This window comes from Hypomesus nipponensis, chromosome 2, assembly GCF_054491055.1.
Source record: "Hypomesus nipponensis isolate SF chromosome 2, ASM5449105v1, whole genome shotgun sequence".
Taxonomy (NCBI): domain Eukaryota; kingdom Metazoa; phylum Chordata; class Actinopteri; order Osmeriformes; family Osmeridae; genus Hypomesus; species Hypomesus nipponensis.
Window position 1 is genome coordinate 8,999,943 of NC_140362.1, and position 17,572 is coordinate 9,017,514.

At 38.1% G+C, this 17,572-nt stretch overlaps 1 protein-coding gene across 8 annotated transcripts in view; it reads right to left on the bottom strand.

Moving 5' to 3' along the window:
- Positions 1-7,369: 7,369 nt before the first annotated feature.
- Positions 7,370-17,572, bottom strand: part of LOC146300675 (ankyrin repeat and IBR domain-containing protein 1-like) — a 100,270-nt gene continuing 90,067 nt past the window's right edge. For all 8 annotated transcript variants that reach the window (XM_084704356.1, XM_084704364.1, XM_084704348.1 and 5 more), the window contains 3 exons: positions 11,805-11,916; positions 11,030-11,073; positions 7,370-10,801 (listed from right to left, as the gene is read on the bottom strand). In XM_084704356.1, coding sequence (XP_084560482.1) covers positions 9,983-10,801; positions 11,030-11,073; positions 11,805-11,916 — 975 coding nt within the window. In that variant the 3' untranslated portion in view covers positions 7,370-9,982. The remainder of the gene's footprint in view (positions 10,802-11,029; positions 11,074-11,804; positions 11,917-17,572) is intronic.

The following is a 17,572-nucleotide window of genomic DNA, read 5'->3' on the forward strand; positions in this document are numbered from 1 at the left end:
TTTCATGCCAGGTTTACTGTAATGCACCCCCTGCTAACTCTGACTAGGAAAGTGTCACTTGCCTGAAACTTACTGTGGTTACTCATACAACTAGTGTAGGTTATACATAATGTTAGTTTTGATGTGCTTATTGTATGACAGTATATTGTGCTGTACACATTTCCTGTTACAGTAACCATTGTAAGGCTGGGTGTCAAACCTGCCCCCACCTCTCATATGCTAAAGTCTGGAGTTTCTGGACGGTCTCAACTTGATGGCTCTCACACCCCATTCAAGATGTGGTCTGATAGGTTGTTCTTGTGTATAAAGGAAATTGTAATGCATTGTTCTTTGGATTCTTCGTCTCCTGGGTCCCTCTCCTCAGTTTTCCCTTGTCCTACTGTCCTACTCCTTGCTCACCTCTTGCTTTCTCTCTGATTTACAATGATCATGGTAGAGTAGGTAAGATTGAAAGCTTTCATATTGTAACATGTTTGCCTTGTAATTGATTTCATTCATTTGCAAAGTTATTAAATGCGTATTTCATTTAACCGTACTTTGACCATTCATGCTCTGATTTAACCCATAGAGTCAAATACCTGAAATTCTATTGGTATTGGCATTATTTGGTTCATGCTAATACACAGTTCAGTTTCCCATCTTCCTTTAAACCAAAGGGGAATTCGTTTTGGTTGTTTGGACAATATTTACCCCCCTACACCATGATGTATGGCAATTACAGTAACAATTTCCATGGCAGTGTAAGTGCAATATGTGAAGTGAAACCTTGTAGGCTACTTTTGAATTACTGTAATCTTTTTTCTGTTTGATACACATTTACATTTGACATGTATTCATTTAGCTTTTATCCAAAGCAACTTCCAAGAGAGAGCTTTACAAAAGTGCATAGGTCAATGATCCTAAACAACGAGATAACATTGTGGTTAGCCAAAACATGAAGAATACATTACAGTATTGTTGCTTGCTTTTCTACAGGTACACTCTTGCACTTTTGAGGTTCATGTTGTTTAGTTGTAACTTGTTTGGCTACATACAGGCACTTACTGTATTTGTTTTTTTCACAATGTATGCTTCATGTTTTGGTTACCCGAAATGTTTGGGGCTACCGCGTTGTTATGATCAGTGACCTATGCACTCTTGTAAAGCTCTCTTGGAAGTCGCTTTGGATAAAAGAATCTCCTAAATGAATAAATGTAAATGTAGATTGAGACACATTGTATTCTGGAAAGAAAACATCTACTACAGTAACTGTAGCACAGTGCACATAAGGGATATTTCTAAGGTTCACTGCCATACTGACAAAACATCTAAACATTTTGACCTGCAGTGTTTACACAATGCCAAAGGGACTTTTCATTTTGGGGGCACTGATTATTTGGATGAGAAAAGGATTTAGTTTTGACTGATAAGTTGTCTGTTTTAGGAAAGAGATGACCCTTTGCAGGTGTTCCATGGTGTTTTGCTGAACCATCTGGGTTATTTTGGCAAATGTATTTAAAGGTTTGAGAATGTTCTCAAAGGCTCGCCGAAGGCAAGCACACCCAATAAAAAGTAGAAAAGGTTGAAACACTTCGGTGGCTTCACCGCTTCGCGGCTTGGCCACCAAATAGTAAGAAAAGGTAGAAACACATAAGTGGCTTCGCCGCTTTGCAGCTTGGCCACCAATAATAATAATATGAAGAAGAAAAGGTAGAAACACTTAAGTGGCTTTGCCGCTTCGTGGCTTGGCCACTAATAAGAAAAGGTAGAAACACTTAAGTGGCTTTGCCGCTTCGCGGCTTGGCCACCAAATATAGCTGCAAGCAGCAATGAAGTGGCCAAGCAGGTCAGATGATCCAGAAGAAACTTTCAACATCCTCAGAAGAGGGTTCAGAGTAGCCTACACGCAAGTTTGGCATGAATCCATCAAAGATTTGCTGAGATACGACACAATTTTCTGGTTGGTGGCTCTGCTGCCGATTTCGATTGGCTGTACCAGACAAACGGTTTTAGAAGATCTGAAATAATTTTGATAATTTTTGTGAGAATTGCATTGACTGTGTACAGCTTGACTACAGGTTGCTAGCGACTGCGGTGTACCTGGCTTCCTTTGCAGGGGCTTACAGTCTCGCTAAACAGAGAATCAGAGACATGACAAGCTTGTCGCCGTTGGCTGGATTCGAACCTCTGATGTTGCCGTTGCCAGGACACCAACTTATGTGAGCTATTAAATGCGCTGGAACTCACAGTTCAGTTACTGGGTAAAAATATAAGCAGTTTCTCCTGTGGGAAGTGGTTGTCCCGAGTTTAAACAGCTGTAATTCAGTCCTATTTTGACATGTCAAGGTGATTGTGGTCTGAAGATAATCTGTCAAAAATTTGAATAATATTTGATACATTTTGTAGTATGAGCAGGACAAAAATAAAAAATAAATTAATTCAAAATGGCTGAATTAATTTGGCTGGTATCACAAGTTAACGTGTCAGACACGGTATTTAACCAACCTAACTAACCTAAGCAAACACTATAAAATCTAAATACACTTTTCAAAATTGAAAATAAAAAACGTTTTATTTAGGCTATTTATTGTAAATGACCTCTCGCGGCCCACCCGCAGTACCTTCACGGCCCACCAGTGGGCCCCAGCCCACACTTTGGGGTCAGCCCACCCTGACTAATCTGGGACGGTTACCACAGAATTGGGGAGAATGTCTTTTGGAACAAACCGTTTCTCAGTGAAACCCCGACACATTCCGTTGCAGAAATAAACTGTTTATCATCCCTAATTGCGTGTGACAAGTGGTTGAGTTGGAGGACGGAGTACAGCGGTCACACGCGCAGCTCATCTACATATTCATGAGCATACCATAAAAGGAGAAAACCTAGCATTTTTTCCCGGGAAAATTTCACTGGGGGCATAGAACTGCACCCAGGCCATTTTCAGCCCAACCAATGTTACATACCCTTTTCGGAGACCTTAAGGAAAAGTTTGAAATACCCCAAAAACCCAGTACATCACCCCTTTAAGAAACTTTGAGGAAGCGAAGACGTATTTCGCGGGCTGGTATCGCATTTATCACAGGATTTTTAGTTTTATCACCGCGTACATACCAAAACCAACATCCCCCAGAAAGAACTACAACACACCGAACCAATGTTCTGAGGGCAGTGTTCTGCTGGTTTTGTTTGTAGCAGACTCGCATTGTAGGCTACAACTCAATACTTTTTTGCTACGTTTCTACAGCCAGCATTTCTGGAAATGAACAAGGTTAAAACCTTTATTAGACCTGACTTCATGAAAATTAAGACCTCGGATGAAAATCTGTCAGTTTTTAAGACGTTTTAAGGACCCGCGGGAACCCTGGTCATTGTGACCTCCCACGTGTTGCGACGACTTTGCCTCATACAAAAATAAAGTGAAGCATCGGGCAGTCTCACACCCCCCACAGTGCAAAGGTTAAAATAATTCAATTAGCTGTTTAGGTGTTCTCCATTGGGTTGTAGCTCGCCATCGGACATCCAATCCAGGATCAACTCGAACTCGACAAAAAAAAACTGACCTATGTGGGCAAGGTCAGAACTTATGTTAAAGCTCATATTTACAATGAATAATTATAAAACAAAAGCAATAATGTATTATAAATTTGACATATACTCAGTACTAACTGGTCACATTAATACTAAGTATATGATCATGTGCTCTGCCACATGTAGGGTTGCCACCTTCAATACTGAAAAATAAGGGACGCCTGCCGCAGCGGGGGCCACACCCCTCGGCGCCACGATGACCACAGGCCCGATGACGTGCCAGTGGGGGTACATCACAACTTAAAACGTGTTCATAAAAATATTAAGATTGATACATGGACATGGAAAAATATCTGCTATTGAAATCAGTGTGAACAGATCCCCTCAGTCTCTCTATCACAACTCGATAACATCAGTGGGCCAGAAGTAGTAGTGTGCAGTATTGGGGCATGTAAAGTCTACTTCCTTTTATAAGTGCACTTCTTATTACATGGGGGGTATTTTGACCTGCCTCCGTCATTCTTTCAAATTGACTCTACGCCAAGAGACCCGCCTTCCTCTGCCTCTGATTGTCCATGAACCTGATCAAACCAACGATGGCAGCGAGTATTACCCAATCAGGGGCAGAATAGGACAAGTCTTCACAGAATGTGGGTGGGATCATTTGCATTGGATGCTGCATTGACGACAACTCTGAAAATACGGGACAAACCCCGTCCCGTATTGATTCAAAACGAGACGCGCTATTTTATTCTCAAATACGGGATGATTCCATATTTTAAGGAACGGGTGGCAACTTTAGCCACATGCCACAGTAGCTTTGTAGCATAGCATAGCTATGGCAACCTAGCCACTTGCACTACCAATTAACAGAACATTGTTTCCAAATTAAAATAAAACATATTGTGAATAAACTTACATGTTCACCGTTTGAGTGACATTATCAATGCAGTAAATTTGACAAAATCCACCACTGCAGGATCTCCACAATACTTGCAATCTTCGTTCTAACAATAACCAAAAACAATGTAATAACCCTTTTTTTTTTTACTGTTTTGAATATCTGTTTCTATCTCAATCAATCTTTTGACCAGCTTGGCTGCTGTCATCTAGCCTGGTCCTAACCAGACTCTCGTACATTTCATTTGTACAGAGAGTCTGGGATTGCTCCATTGACAAGTGTTGTTAACTACCCATCCAAATTTGATAAAAACACAGACAAGTATTTTAAATTAGGTTTTGAAATTGTGAGAAAATCAGCAGTCCCCCCCAGCTGCTTGAGACTGGTGGGGCATGTCGCCTGAAGGAGCTGAATCTCTGCCCCCTCGAATTTAGCAACAACAGCAACACTAGCTAATCAATTGATATCTGAACAGACCTACCTGCAGTGTCTAAGTGTATTATGTATTAATTACTTCGTCTTTGCATCGTACCAGCTGAGTAACAGAATGCAACCATCTGTGTGATCTGACGTAGATAGGTCACTGTGACGTAGATCAGTCGGATTTTGGCTACGCCTATACAAAACCTGAGCTGAAAACAGAAAATAAACTGTTCAACGGTCTAACTTCACATTTCAGTGAGACAAAGTTTTCACGGTTTGCACATGCTTTCAGGAACTCATTTCACACATAATGTACTGAGAAGCAAATCATGTAATTTTCTTTACAGGATCCTTAACTTCCTTGAAGGCTGGTACTCTGTTGAAGTTTAAAACTATTGGTTCTGCCCAGAGCCACTCTCGATCTGCCATAACCAATCACTAGCGTTCGCCTTAGCCAACTCCTTCACCACTAACAGAGCTGGCTGGAAAATCTAACTTTTCCCGAACCCCGTGGGGAAGAGAGCCACAACATCATGGCCACCAACAAAACTCAGCAAAGATTGTTCTTTCTCTGGCTTTAACTTTTGGATATTCAGCAGTGTTGCCACAACTGATCGAATGGCTTTGCTCACATCTTTCTCCACCGCCATTACTGAATGACAACTCAAACTAGTGCACAACATCAACGTTCTCGCTATGTTCGCTGATTGGACCTGTAAAAAGTTGATTCGAAAAATCTGACAAATATGCCTAAATCCCAGACCTAGTACAGAAGCAAAATTAAAATTGAGCGGAAGTACGTAGGAGGGCAGAGCCAGGCTAGCTCTCATCCTCGTTTCCGCGAGTTTTATTAGGGACCTGATTCTGATTGGTTGTTTAATTGAAGGTTTCTGATTAGTTCTACAAGCTATGCTAACCAATTGGAAAATTTAGAGATTTATTTAAAACTATTATTTTTATTTTCTTTCAAATCTAAGTCAAAACATTACTCCATTTTAGACCAACATCAAATACAAATATTGTGTATTTGCTGCTTTTAACCTGGGTTACATTGCTCTTTGGAAAAGATACCTGTATTAAGAAATCAATTTGTTGTGACTTCCCATTATGTTTCTCATTAACAGTATGTCTACATAGTCTATGCTGGCCTTGGAACCTTGTTCTTCTCTGTTATAAGTACAATACAGAAGCTTCCAGGAACAGTTTTACAAGAAAACATGCTACACTAGTCCTGCACAGAAAAGGGCTCAGTGCTTTATTGTCTTTTGTTATGGTTTTTTCTCTGAGAAATAAGAATAAGATTAATTTGGATTAGGGCTTGAGTTATAAGAGATTGAATAGGTGCACTCACTGGACAAAAGAGCAGAACATTTTAAATGGATTCAGTAGAGATTATCAATTAAAAAGGACTTTCTAGAGTAATCTTATCACCCAAGCACCTACAAAATGTTCCTACCTGCCACAAGTTGTAATGTAGGTTGAATGCAAACATTGAATTTCACAAAATATCTGACGGTAAATTGTCCTGTCATCTCAGTCTATGACAAACAGTGTAACATTGTAATGTTGTCAGTTTCATCTAACATTTTACTTTCTTACTCTTTCCATCTCACTCGGTCTACTACTTGGTGATTGATGCTCAGCTTATTCTGGGTGGGAAATATGCATATAGCATCTCTCCAGAAGAGTACATCTTTGCTGCCCTCAACCTCTATCTGGATGACATCTCACTCTTTCTCCTGTTGCTGCAACTTATGAGTCGTTGAATTCTCTCACCAGATTCAACTAAAACACTACCACCATACAAAGGACAGCGTCTTACCTCAAAACTGATTACTACAATGTTTGTCAAAATGCTTAACAATGTACTATATTCAGTCTGTAGATATGACATAAATGATCCAGTATTACTCATAAAGGTTTTATTAATATGTTCTGAGTAATGCACTATCACACTCCGAACATATGATTTGACCCCCCTGGCACCAGACACCTTGCAGGCTGATAAATCTTGGTGTTGTACCCAATCTTGAGAGATTAATACTGAGTCAAGATGAGAATCCTCTGAAACCTGTCGAGACCATAAGAAAACCTCACGGCAAAGTGTCATTGTGTGTTGGTGAACACACAACTATGATATATATGTACTATGATTTATTTTTGAGACTTGTTAAAGTGTATGTAGTATTGACCTGTCTTGTCAAGAAATACAACGTTGCCATTCTTCTTCAGAACAATGTTCTATGAAGAAATTATTTCATATAAATAGTAGGCTATACCCCGATAGTATTTTAATTTAAATGGCACGTTTCACAAATCAACTTCACAAAAGAGAAATCATGTTAATAAATTCTTCAATATCGGTTTTATTTCTGGCACACTCAGTATGGTGGAATTTTACTAAAACTATGAAATGGTAACAGCCAATTCTTTAACCATGCAACTTGAAACAACAATGTCTTCACTTTGTTGTTCACTCTCAATTAAGAAACATCTAAACATCCATGGATTGCCACAAATGAGATTCAACACAAAAGTGAAACTCAACTCAAAACAAGTTTATTGACCACACATCAAACATAATTTTATATAAAGAGGGAATGTATTAAGTATAGACTATGAAAGTGCAAACAGGATTTCAAGGATTAGTTGCTTTACAATACAAAATTGTAATGTTAGAAAATGTGTGCCATTTCTGAAGTCCTTTGCCTTGGCATTTGAAGTTAGATGTCAAGGAAAATACAAATTCCAAGTATTTTATGCCTTATTTCATGCAGAGCATACTGTTATATAAAGAGACAATAGTATTTCTTATTCCACAGCTTATCCATTCGACATTACTGTCCAACATAGTTCACTAGATCAGTATATGGCACTTACTGCTTCACAGACACATTTTAATCGTTTTTCTATGGTTTCAGTAAAAAAATATTATGACTTTAAGACAGTCAGACATGAGTTTGGACAAAGACCAACCCAAGAAGTACATTTTGTCACATTTTGTATACTGAACATTGTACTTTACAGACGTTTAATCAAAATGGTTTTATCAAATCTTCTCCAATATATCTTGATAAAAATATTTATTTCTAATATGACAGACTTCTGATTTCAAATAACTTGTCTTTAACACACAGATTATGCTTTAATTAACTAACCTTCCTGAATACAAGCTTTTATGCAGGACTGCTTTACAAAGTTAGGAGGGTAAATTATTTTTGAAGCCAGGCAAAATGTATACTGCAATAGTGTTTTCCTGTAGTAGAACATACAATACACAATCTTTCGTCAAATAAAGACTTAACTCTGTACTTCAGTTTCTTGGCTATAGATAAACCTGTATCTACCAACAGGCCCACACGTTAGTCCTCTGCAACACAAACTCAACAACAAAAACAGTCAATAAAAATATGTATTTGAAGATGAGATGTGGTTCAAAATGTGTTCCATAATACAAACTTTAAATCATGTAAAATCAAAGGGTTATATTTCAAGGCATTACACAAACAGACTCTGGAAACACAGGGAGGCTACAAATGTGTATTAAAAAATCATCAAAAATGACAGGTTAGGACACTTGTTCTGTGTGAAATTGAAAGTGAAATTGATCAAACATATGTTACAAGTGTATCTTTATCCACACTGTTAACCTACTCTAAGCACTCAAAAATGTGGCAATAAATAATAATAGTTTGACATAAAGGCACTGTAATGAATTGCGTAGAAAGAACTGTTTCAAGACAAGTTGACATGTTTCTGAGGAACGATACATGTCCATGTACTGTAGCCCTGGAGTTGGAAAGCCCTATTGAGGCTCAACGTACAGTTTTCAATAACCAGTGACAGGTTACAGTGATTAGGTTTAACGATTCACTCGCAGAAAATATCAATTGATTGCAATTCTACCTGCTGCACTCTCCTGCTTTGCAGACAGACAGCAGATAGTCGGATCTCCATCCAAGGCTGTCTGTCAACATCAGGTCATGCGTTATACAATAAAGGTCAGGGACAACCACCTCGACAAGTGGACAAAATTTGCTTTAAATTCACTTGGTGATAGCTAACAGCTAACTGTGCTTTTGCTAATCAGTGTTTGGCCACTAAGCAAAGGCAGATAATGATCATAGAAGTTTGTTTATACTGGGTGTTACTCCGACTAAGTTTATTTATACTGGGGTAAATCTACAAACCAGCTGTGCAGCCATCCTTCACAGGAGAGAAACCCTCAGATTGGATCTACACACAGTAGGCTTTAACTCCAGTGAAAAAAAATCAACAATAAATACAGACTTGCAAATGTACTACATGCACTTCAGTGCAGTCCATAAGTCTTTGGACAGTGATATATTTGAGCCTTTTCTCTACTCCAGCACATTGTATTTGAAATTAAAAGATTCAAATTTTAAGGTGTAAACTGTCAACTTTATTTACGTCCCATAAACTGCAAACCAAGAAGAAATCACAGTCTTTTTAATAAATAGCTTGTAAAGTAATGACAGTTATTAAAATAACAGGAGGCGGATAATCGTGAAGTGTCCCAGACTTCAGGCAGTCATTGCATATAAAAGATAGGCCTAAGAAACCAGAAATATGTACTTTCTATAACTTAAATTGGGTTCCTACCAATTTGTCAAATTGCTGAAATGGCAGAACCATGTATTAAAAGAGCTGTTATTTCTACACTGTTCTTGGTTCAGGGACGTAATTACTGTCAAATTACATCTAAAAGTCTGCGATCCCAATCGGTAGTTTAATTTAAACTGAAATTAAAATAAACCCAATTTCAAAATGTTTGAGTCAACAAAACGATGACCCTGTACTTAATATAGTTTCACCTCATTATCTAATCTAAAACTCATTTTAAAGAAGCAATATGTTCATAACCCTTTCAGGCCATCCATTTTATGTAACACTCCCATTAAAACAACCTTAAATCGACTGAGGTGGCATCATATACCTAGCATCAGCTTCCAAATGTCTGGTGTACTGAGTAAACACACTATCTAAAACTGTTCACATCAGTGAATGTTTTTCCAACTAGTGTGTCCTCTTTCCTAACCCATGAGCCTTTGTCATAAGCTTACATTGTTTTGAGTGGTTTTACCTTTTGAGGGTTGTTTTTCCTGTGACGTCTCAGCCAGCCAAACAAATCAGACTAGGTGCACTTGCTCCTCCCACTCAGATGAGCTGGTGCTGGGCTGGAGGTCTGAGGCGGAGTCACATTTTGGGGTGTCAGTGTGAGAGATGTTGAGGTCATCCCCAAGCTCTGCTGATATGTAGGGGAGAGCAAGGGACAGGGCTTCGACATCCACAAGGTCTAGCTGGGTAGGCCTCTCCACCTCCTTTTCCTCTGAAGGGGCTTGGTGAGGGCAGTGGCCAACTTGGTTAGCCGGCTCCTCCAGTTCCTCTTGTGGCTTGCTGTTAAGGATCTGGAGGAGAGGGCCTTGGTCTGAGCTGCAGGCCGTCTGGACCAGGTCTGTGTCCGTGTCAGAGGGGGGCACCAGTGTGATGCTTTGGGGGTTCATGTCATGGAACCAAGCCATGATGTTGCCAAGCAGGTTGGGGTTGGCTGCAGGATCATGACCTGCGGAGTCTGTGTTACTCGACGACGAAAGGATCACGCCCGGAGGCTCATAGGTGAAGAGGTTGTGGAGATTCTCGCAGTGTTGTTGGGCGTTCGCAGCAGTGGTGCTGGACGTGACAGCGTAGTGACTGCTGAGTGTGCCCAACCTTGCCAGACTGTCCCCCAGCTCCAATAGCTCAGAGCTGCTTAGTGACGCCCGAGGCACCTCCAGACTGGTGGGAGTTGAGTCCAGTCTGGAGGGCAGCGATGTACCAATGGCTCCCAGTGATGCCTCATTGACTAAAAACTCCTGATTCTCCCCTTCCATTGCAAGTCCTGACTCTTGGAGTGACAGCTGTATAGCCAATAGGATATTAGGATCATCCTCATCTAATGAGCTCAGACCCTGGTACAGGAAGTACAAAAGAAGAAAAACTTTGAGGGAAGTTAAAACAGCCAAGAGAAAGTTGAACAATCAAATATACCATTCTACATTTTTAAAGAAATGCAAGGCTCACAATTTACATTTACTACTGTTGAAACTCAAAATGTATTTAGTTTGACAGCAAATAAATCTTGGGGTTACATAAGTAGGAAATCTTGACAAGATATGAACAGATATCTGAGAACTCACCATGGAGGTACCTTGTCTCCTACTGTCTCCAATGTCCTGGCCATCTAGGGGATAAAAGAATGTCGAAAGCTCTTAACCACACTGAATGAAACTTCTCACAATTCCCCAAACATCTATTATTTTTGGAAGGTCATACTATTGGCCAAAAAAATACCTTGGCACCTTCCAGAAAATGGTTATAATCAATAAAAATAAAAAACTTTGGTGATGACATTTGCATTGGTCATCGTTCTTCAATTATGTGTACTACTATGCACTGAAGTCAACCAGAGAACTGCCTGACACAATATTGTAGCCAAGCATGGACAATCTCAAGGCTCGAAGTTTTAGGTTCCTTTTCTACCATACAATATGTCAAACTTGAGTTGAGGTCCATGCAGAATTGGCCTCAAAAGAAAACTTCATTGAAGATTGACACAAACGACTGTTATGGTGGAGAAAAAAACAAGTAACAGGAGATTCAACTCACACCAACTCAATAAAGGCAGGTTATTTGTTAGAAGCCACAGAAGGACCCTATTGCTGAAACCAACAGCGAGAAGACACCCTTTAAAACTATGAATAAAGTAGCTTAAACCGGAAGAGTGGGCCAAACTGCATAAAGTTAAGTGCAGGAACTTCATCCATGGCAAAAGAAAGAGCTTGATAATTTTTGATCATATTTTGAATTTGATAAACTATTAACAGACAACTACAAAATAAAATAGAAATGTGAGTTGAAGTTGCCCCTTTTCTATCATTTTCAAAAGGCAAAAAGCACAAAGATGTTTTGTACCTAAAGTGCTATCACTGGGGTCTTCTGGTTCAGGAGTGTTACTGCGCAAGCTGAAAATGTCGCCACGTCGCCTTTGCCGGTGTCTCCGTCTGTACTGGAAATCTGCATACTCCTGAAACAACAACATTAATAACCACCAAAACATTAACAAACTTAAGTTCTAACAAGCACAATATCCATTTTAATTTGAAATAAAAACTTCATTATGATGATTGACAGCCCTACTGGCATTTATAAAACATTTCACGTTAGAGAGTTAGACCACTGCTTTTTTTGGAGTGGATCAATTCTAGAATTCAAACATTGATCTCACACACGGCAAGCATCACTGTTTAATACATATGTAAAGAGAAGACAAGTCTAGTCTTCTATCATATGGAAATGTAGAGATTACATGAATTCAATTCCAAAGGTCAGGTTCATTAGCAACACAAAGGGCAGAGAAAGAAGTGTTATGTGCTGAGTGATAAGACGTGTTATGTGCCCCATTCCAACTTTAGACAGAATATTGATGCCTGATGGGTATTCTGGGGGACAGAAGGTGTTTTGGGACTGATGGTGATGATAGTTGAGTTAGAAATGTTGCAGTCTATCAAATCTCAAATAAATTACAAAACAATTTAATATAGTTCATATAGCTTAGTACATCCTTTGAAAAGCAGAATTTTATGGAGTTAGATTAGTTTCATAATTCAAACAAACAAACGTAACACGATTCAAACAAACGTAACACGATTCACAAATGTATGTCATGATTCACAAATAAATGTAACGCGATTCACAAATGTATTTTGTGATTCACAAATGTAACGCGATTCACAAAAAAATGACCCCCATTACATTAGTTTGCAACCTGACAAACAAAAGTTACAAATCCCTGCATTTGTTGGTGTGAATCCCTGCATTTGTTGGTGTGGATTTTTGGAACTTTCCCAACGAATGTAACTTTCATTACATTCATTGATTTATTCAATACTTGATTGCATGCATCCGTCTTCCGTAGGAAGAAAAAAAATGGCCGCCGTCAAAAGAATGGAAGAAACAAGAAGAGAAATGACACTGAAGAAATTGATGCTAGATATAAAGACGTTGCAGCAAAGCAAACTGAGATCACAAACATTTTGGCAGAAGTCAAAGAACTCAGAGAAAGTATGGCTGCAAAAGATCGCAGGATTGCTGTACTTGAAAACAAAGTGTTGAAGATGGATGAACTGGAACGTAAAATCCAAGACATGGAACTGTTCACCCGCAAAGAAGATGTAATAATAAGGGGCCTTGGTGTTAAACCGAGGACGTATGCTGCCGCGGCAACCAAGAGAGACGGCGAGGAAAGTTTAAGCTCGCAAGATCAAGAATCGGTCGAATCACAGGTAATATCCTTTCTTCAAAATAGGAACATCCACCTGGACAAGAGCAACATCGCAGCTTGTCACATTCTACCAAGTAAGGACCGCGCGATCAAGCCCAGAATCACAATGCGTTTTGTGAGTCGTAAACACAAAACAGAGCTATTGATGCAGGGGAAAAAGCTCAAAGGCACGGCAGTGTACGTCAACGAACACCTAACATCTAAAAATGCTGAGATTGCTAGAGTAGCACGGCAGCTATGGAAGGAACACAAAATAAAGGCAACCTGGACTAGAGATTGCAAGGTGTTGATAAGGTTGAATGGCCCCTCGCCTGAAGCGGAGAAAGTGTTGATGATTAGGGAGCTGAAAGACCTGGACCGCTACAAATGAAGATGATGCCAAATATGCTTTTGGGTAATATAGGAATTCCGTGCCAGGTGAAGACCAGAAGATTAGCCACGTTTTTGGCTGGATATTCATTCTATTTTCTACTTCTTTTGAAGGGCGTTCGAAAAGCCTCAATCCTCATAGTTCTATGTGTTAAGTTTTGAATGGAGTTCTGCGCGCCTATTGGAACAAGGTATGAAGCACTTTTCCACCTTCATTATGACTGTATATAGTAGGCCTATATTTTCTGTTAATTGATCTGGATCTATTTATTCTCACTATCTATTTTCTTTTCACTTTGGACTTATTGTGGACTAAATTATTTATTTTGTTCTCAACCTGGTTGCACTTGCTGCTTGATGTAGGCCTATATGTTTTAGTTTCTTTATGGGACTGTGTGGATGGATGCGGGCAGGAGTGCCTATTTGCGCCGTGGATGCAACAGTTATACCGAAAATATTCTGGTTTGAGGGAATGGCCTGCACCCGCAGTCTTATTGGCATGGGCATGTTATCTAACTGATAATAGAAAATGATGACTGAGACGGATTTGCCCATGCCTACAGGGGGCCATATACTGTTAAGATCTGAATACACAGACTACAAGTTATATGATTTTGAATGCAATATTGATCCAGAAAACAACTGTTTCAACTCAATTGATTCCATGTGTGATTACTATACAGAAGAAAAGTTTAATGACACAGTTAACCTGGATAACAGTCATACATTTTAATTGTAGGAGCTTGTATGCAAATTTTGTCAAGATCCAGGAATACATAAGGTCTTTTAAACATACATTTTCAGTAATAGCGCTGTCAGAAACATGGCTTGATGAAGATCGAGGTGTAGATTTCTGTATGGAAGGTTATGAACTGCATCATTGCAGTAGAAGAGATAAGAGGGGAGGCGGTGTTGCCTTATTTGTGACCACTGATTTTAAATGCAGAATTGTAGAATGTATGACAACAGCCATTACTGATTTATTTGAATGTGTTACAGTGGAGATTGATATGGAAAATAAGAGGAATGCTGTTGGTACATGTATTTACAGAACACCTGGGTCAAAAATAGAAACATTTAATGAACATCTAGAAAAAGTGTTGTGTCAGCTTAACGAAAAGAAAATGTATATTTTGTGTGGGGATATAAACATTGATTTGTTGAGTCTGCATAGACAAGTACCAGCTAGTGACTATTTGGAGATGCTATACAGTAGAGGGTTGTACCCATTGATCACCAAGCCAACTCGGATAACATCAACATGTTCGACATTGATCGACTATATCTTTACAAATGTTTTAGAGAGTAAAACCAAGAGTGGCGTGTTGATCAATGACATAAGCGACCATCTGCCAGTATTTTTTGTGTACAATAACAACTACAAGAGGGAAAAAAGGGAAAAACGGGAGAGTACATTCAAGTACAGAAGAGTACGGACAGAAGAGGCAATAAACACTTTAAAAAATGAATTATTAAATCAAAATTGGGAACCATTATATAAAGAAGAAAATATTGATAAAGGTTATGAAATATTCTTATTCTATTATAATTATATAATTCTAATAATATTAATTCTAATATTTAAATTGTTGTATGATAAGTATTGCCCAATAAAATAAATTAAAATGAAATTAAAATATTCAGATAGTCCATGGATAACCAAGGGATTACAAAATACCTGCAAAAAGAAAATTACACTATATAAAGAGTTTATAAAGCTTAGAACCAAAGATGCTGAACATAAATATAAGAAATATAAAAATAAACTAACTAACATTATGAGAATTAGTAAGAAAGAATATTATAGAAAATTAATAGATAATAATAAAAACAATATTAAAGGTCTATGGAAGATACTGAATAATGTTATTGGAAATGGTTCTAGACAAGTTAATTATCCGCATGAGTTTATTGAAAATGATATGACTGTTGATAATATGGATGATGCAGTAAATGGCTTCAACCAATATTTTGTAAATGTTGGACCAGTACTGGCTGAAAAAATACCTGTTCCTGTGAGATCTGATGACAGGATTAATGATTTCATTGACATTAATCCAAAATCAATGTTTCTAACAGCAGTGGAAGAGAGTGAAATTAAAGAGATTGTCAATAAATGCAAAAATAAAACTTCTACTGACTATGGTGACATTGATATGAGAATAGTCAAAGAGGTAATTCACGGAATTTCGAAGCCATTGACGCACATCTGTAATTTATCATTTAAAACTGGTAAATTCCCAAGAAAAATGTAAATTGCAAAAGTCATACCGCTGTACAAAACTGGAGACAAACACCACTTCACAAACTACAGGCCTATTTCACTGCTTCCACAATTCTCAAAAATCTTAGAAAAAGTATTTGCTGCTAGACTTAATAAATTCATCAATAAACACAATTTACTAACTGACAGCCAATACGGATTCAGACCCAACCGATCCACTTCATTAGCAGTCATTGAGCTAATTGAAAAGATTACAAATTCCCTGGACCAAAAGAAATATGCAGCTGGTGTTTTTATTGATATCAAAAAAGCATTTGATACCATAAATCATGACATATTAATTAATAAATTAGAACGGTATGGTATCAGGGGGGTTGTATTAAACTGGCTGAGGAGCTATCTACAGAACAGGCAACAGTTTGTGAAGATGGGTGAATACGTGTCAGCTTGTTTGGACATTGCTTGTGGGGTCCCCCAGGGGTCAGTGTTAGGGCCAATTATTTTTATTCTGTACATAAATTACATATGTAAAACATCACATATTTTACAATTTGTGTTATTTGCAGATGACACAAATATTTTTTGTATGGGAGAGGACTTGCAGCAGCTTTTGGAGTCAATTACATCTGAAATGAGCAAATTAAAAAGGTGGTTTGACAATAATAAATTATCATTGAATTTAAGCAAAACAAAAATCATGTTGTTTGGAAATTGTAATTTAAATAGTGATGTAAATGTCAAGATAGATGGTGTTAATATTGAAAGAGTGTATGTAAATAAATTATTGGGTGTGACAATAGACCACAAGCTATGCTGGAAACCTCACATAAATCATGTTAAATCTAAACTGTCACGAAGCATCTCAGTCCTGGTTAAAGCAAAGCATATATTGGATCACAAATCATCACATATTCTTTACTGCTCAATGATCTTACCTTATTTAAATTACTGTGTGGAGGTTTGGGGGACCACTTACAAAAGCTCACTGCAACCACTAGTCACACTTCAAAAACGAGCCATAAGAATAATCAACAAAGCTGGATATTATGATCACACCAACCTCCTCTTTTTACATTCCAGTATCATAAAGTTCAATGACCTGGTTGAATATCAAGTTGCACAAATCATGTTCAAAGCTAGAAATAAACTGCCACCAGGTAACATACAAAAACTTTTCTTTGACCGAGAGGGGGGTTACAATTTGAGGCAACAGTTAAACTTTAAGACACTGGCGGTACGCATGACTTTAAAATGTCATTGCATCTCAATTGGGGGTGTGAAACTGTGGAATGGGATGAGCATGGAGCTAAAGCAATGTCCAAACATGATCCAGTTTAAAAGAAGGTTCAAATCAATGATTTTCATAAGGTACAGGGATGAGGGTGTGAATTAAGAAGGAAATTATAATTATATGGATATAAATACTGATTGTATAGATATGTATGTAGATATGGATATATTGATTGTTTATAAATATAAATATAGATATATGCATTGTATAAATATATAAAATATAAAAGATTTATAGTATATTGGGTTGTATGTAAATGGCAAGTGTGGTGTGAAGGAAAGGGGCAGGATTAAATAAGTGTAAACTTCTTCCTGCTCCTTTTCAGGCATATCTCAACAACACAGATAATTTGTTTGGTTTTGTTTTTTGTGTGAAAACATTGTTGTATTTCCATGCTTTTCATTTTGTTTTGTTTGTGGATATGTCTGAAATAAAACTAAATCAAATCAAATCAAAAACACACTTAGATTCACAAATGCATTTTTTCTAAAATATATCCTCTGCAGCCTATCAGA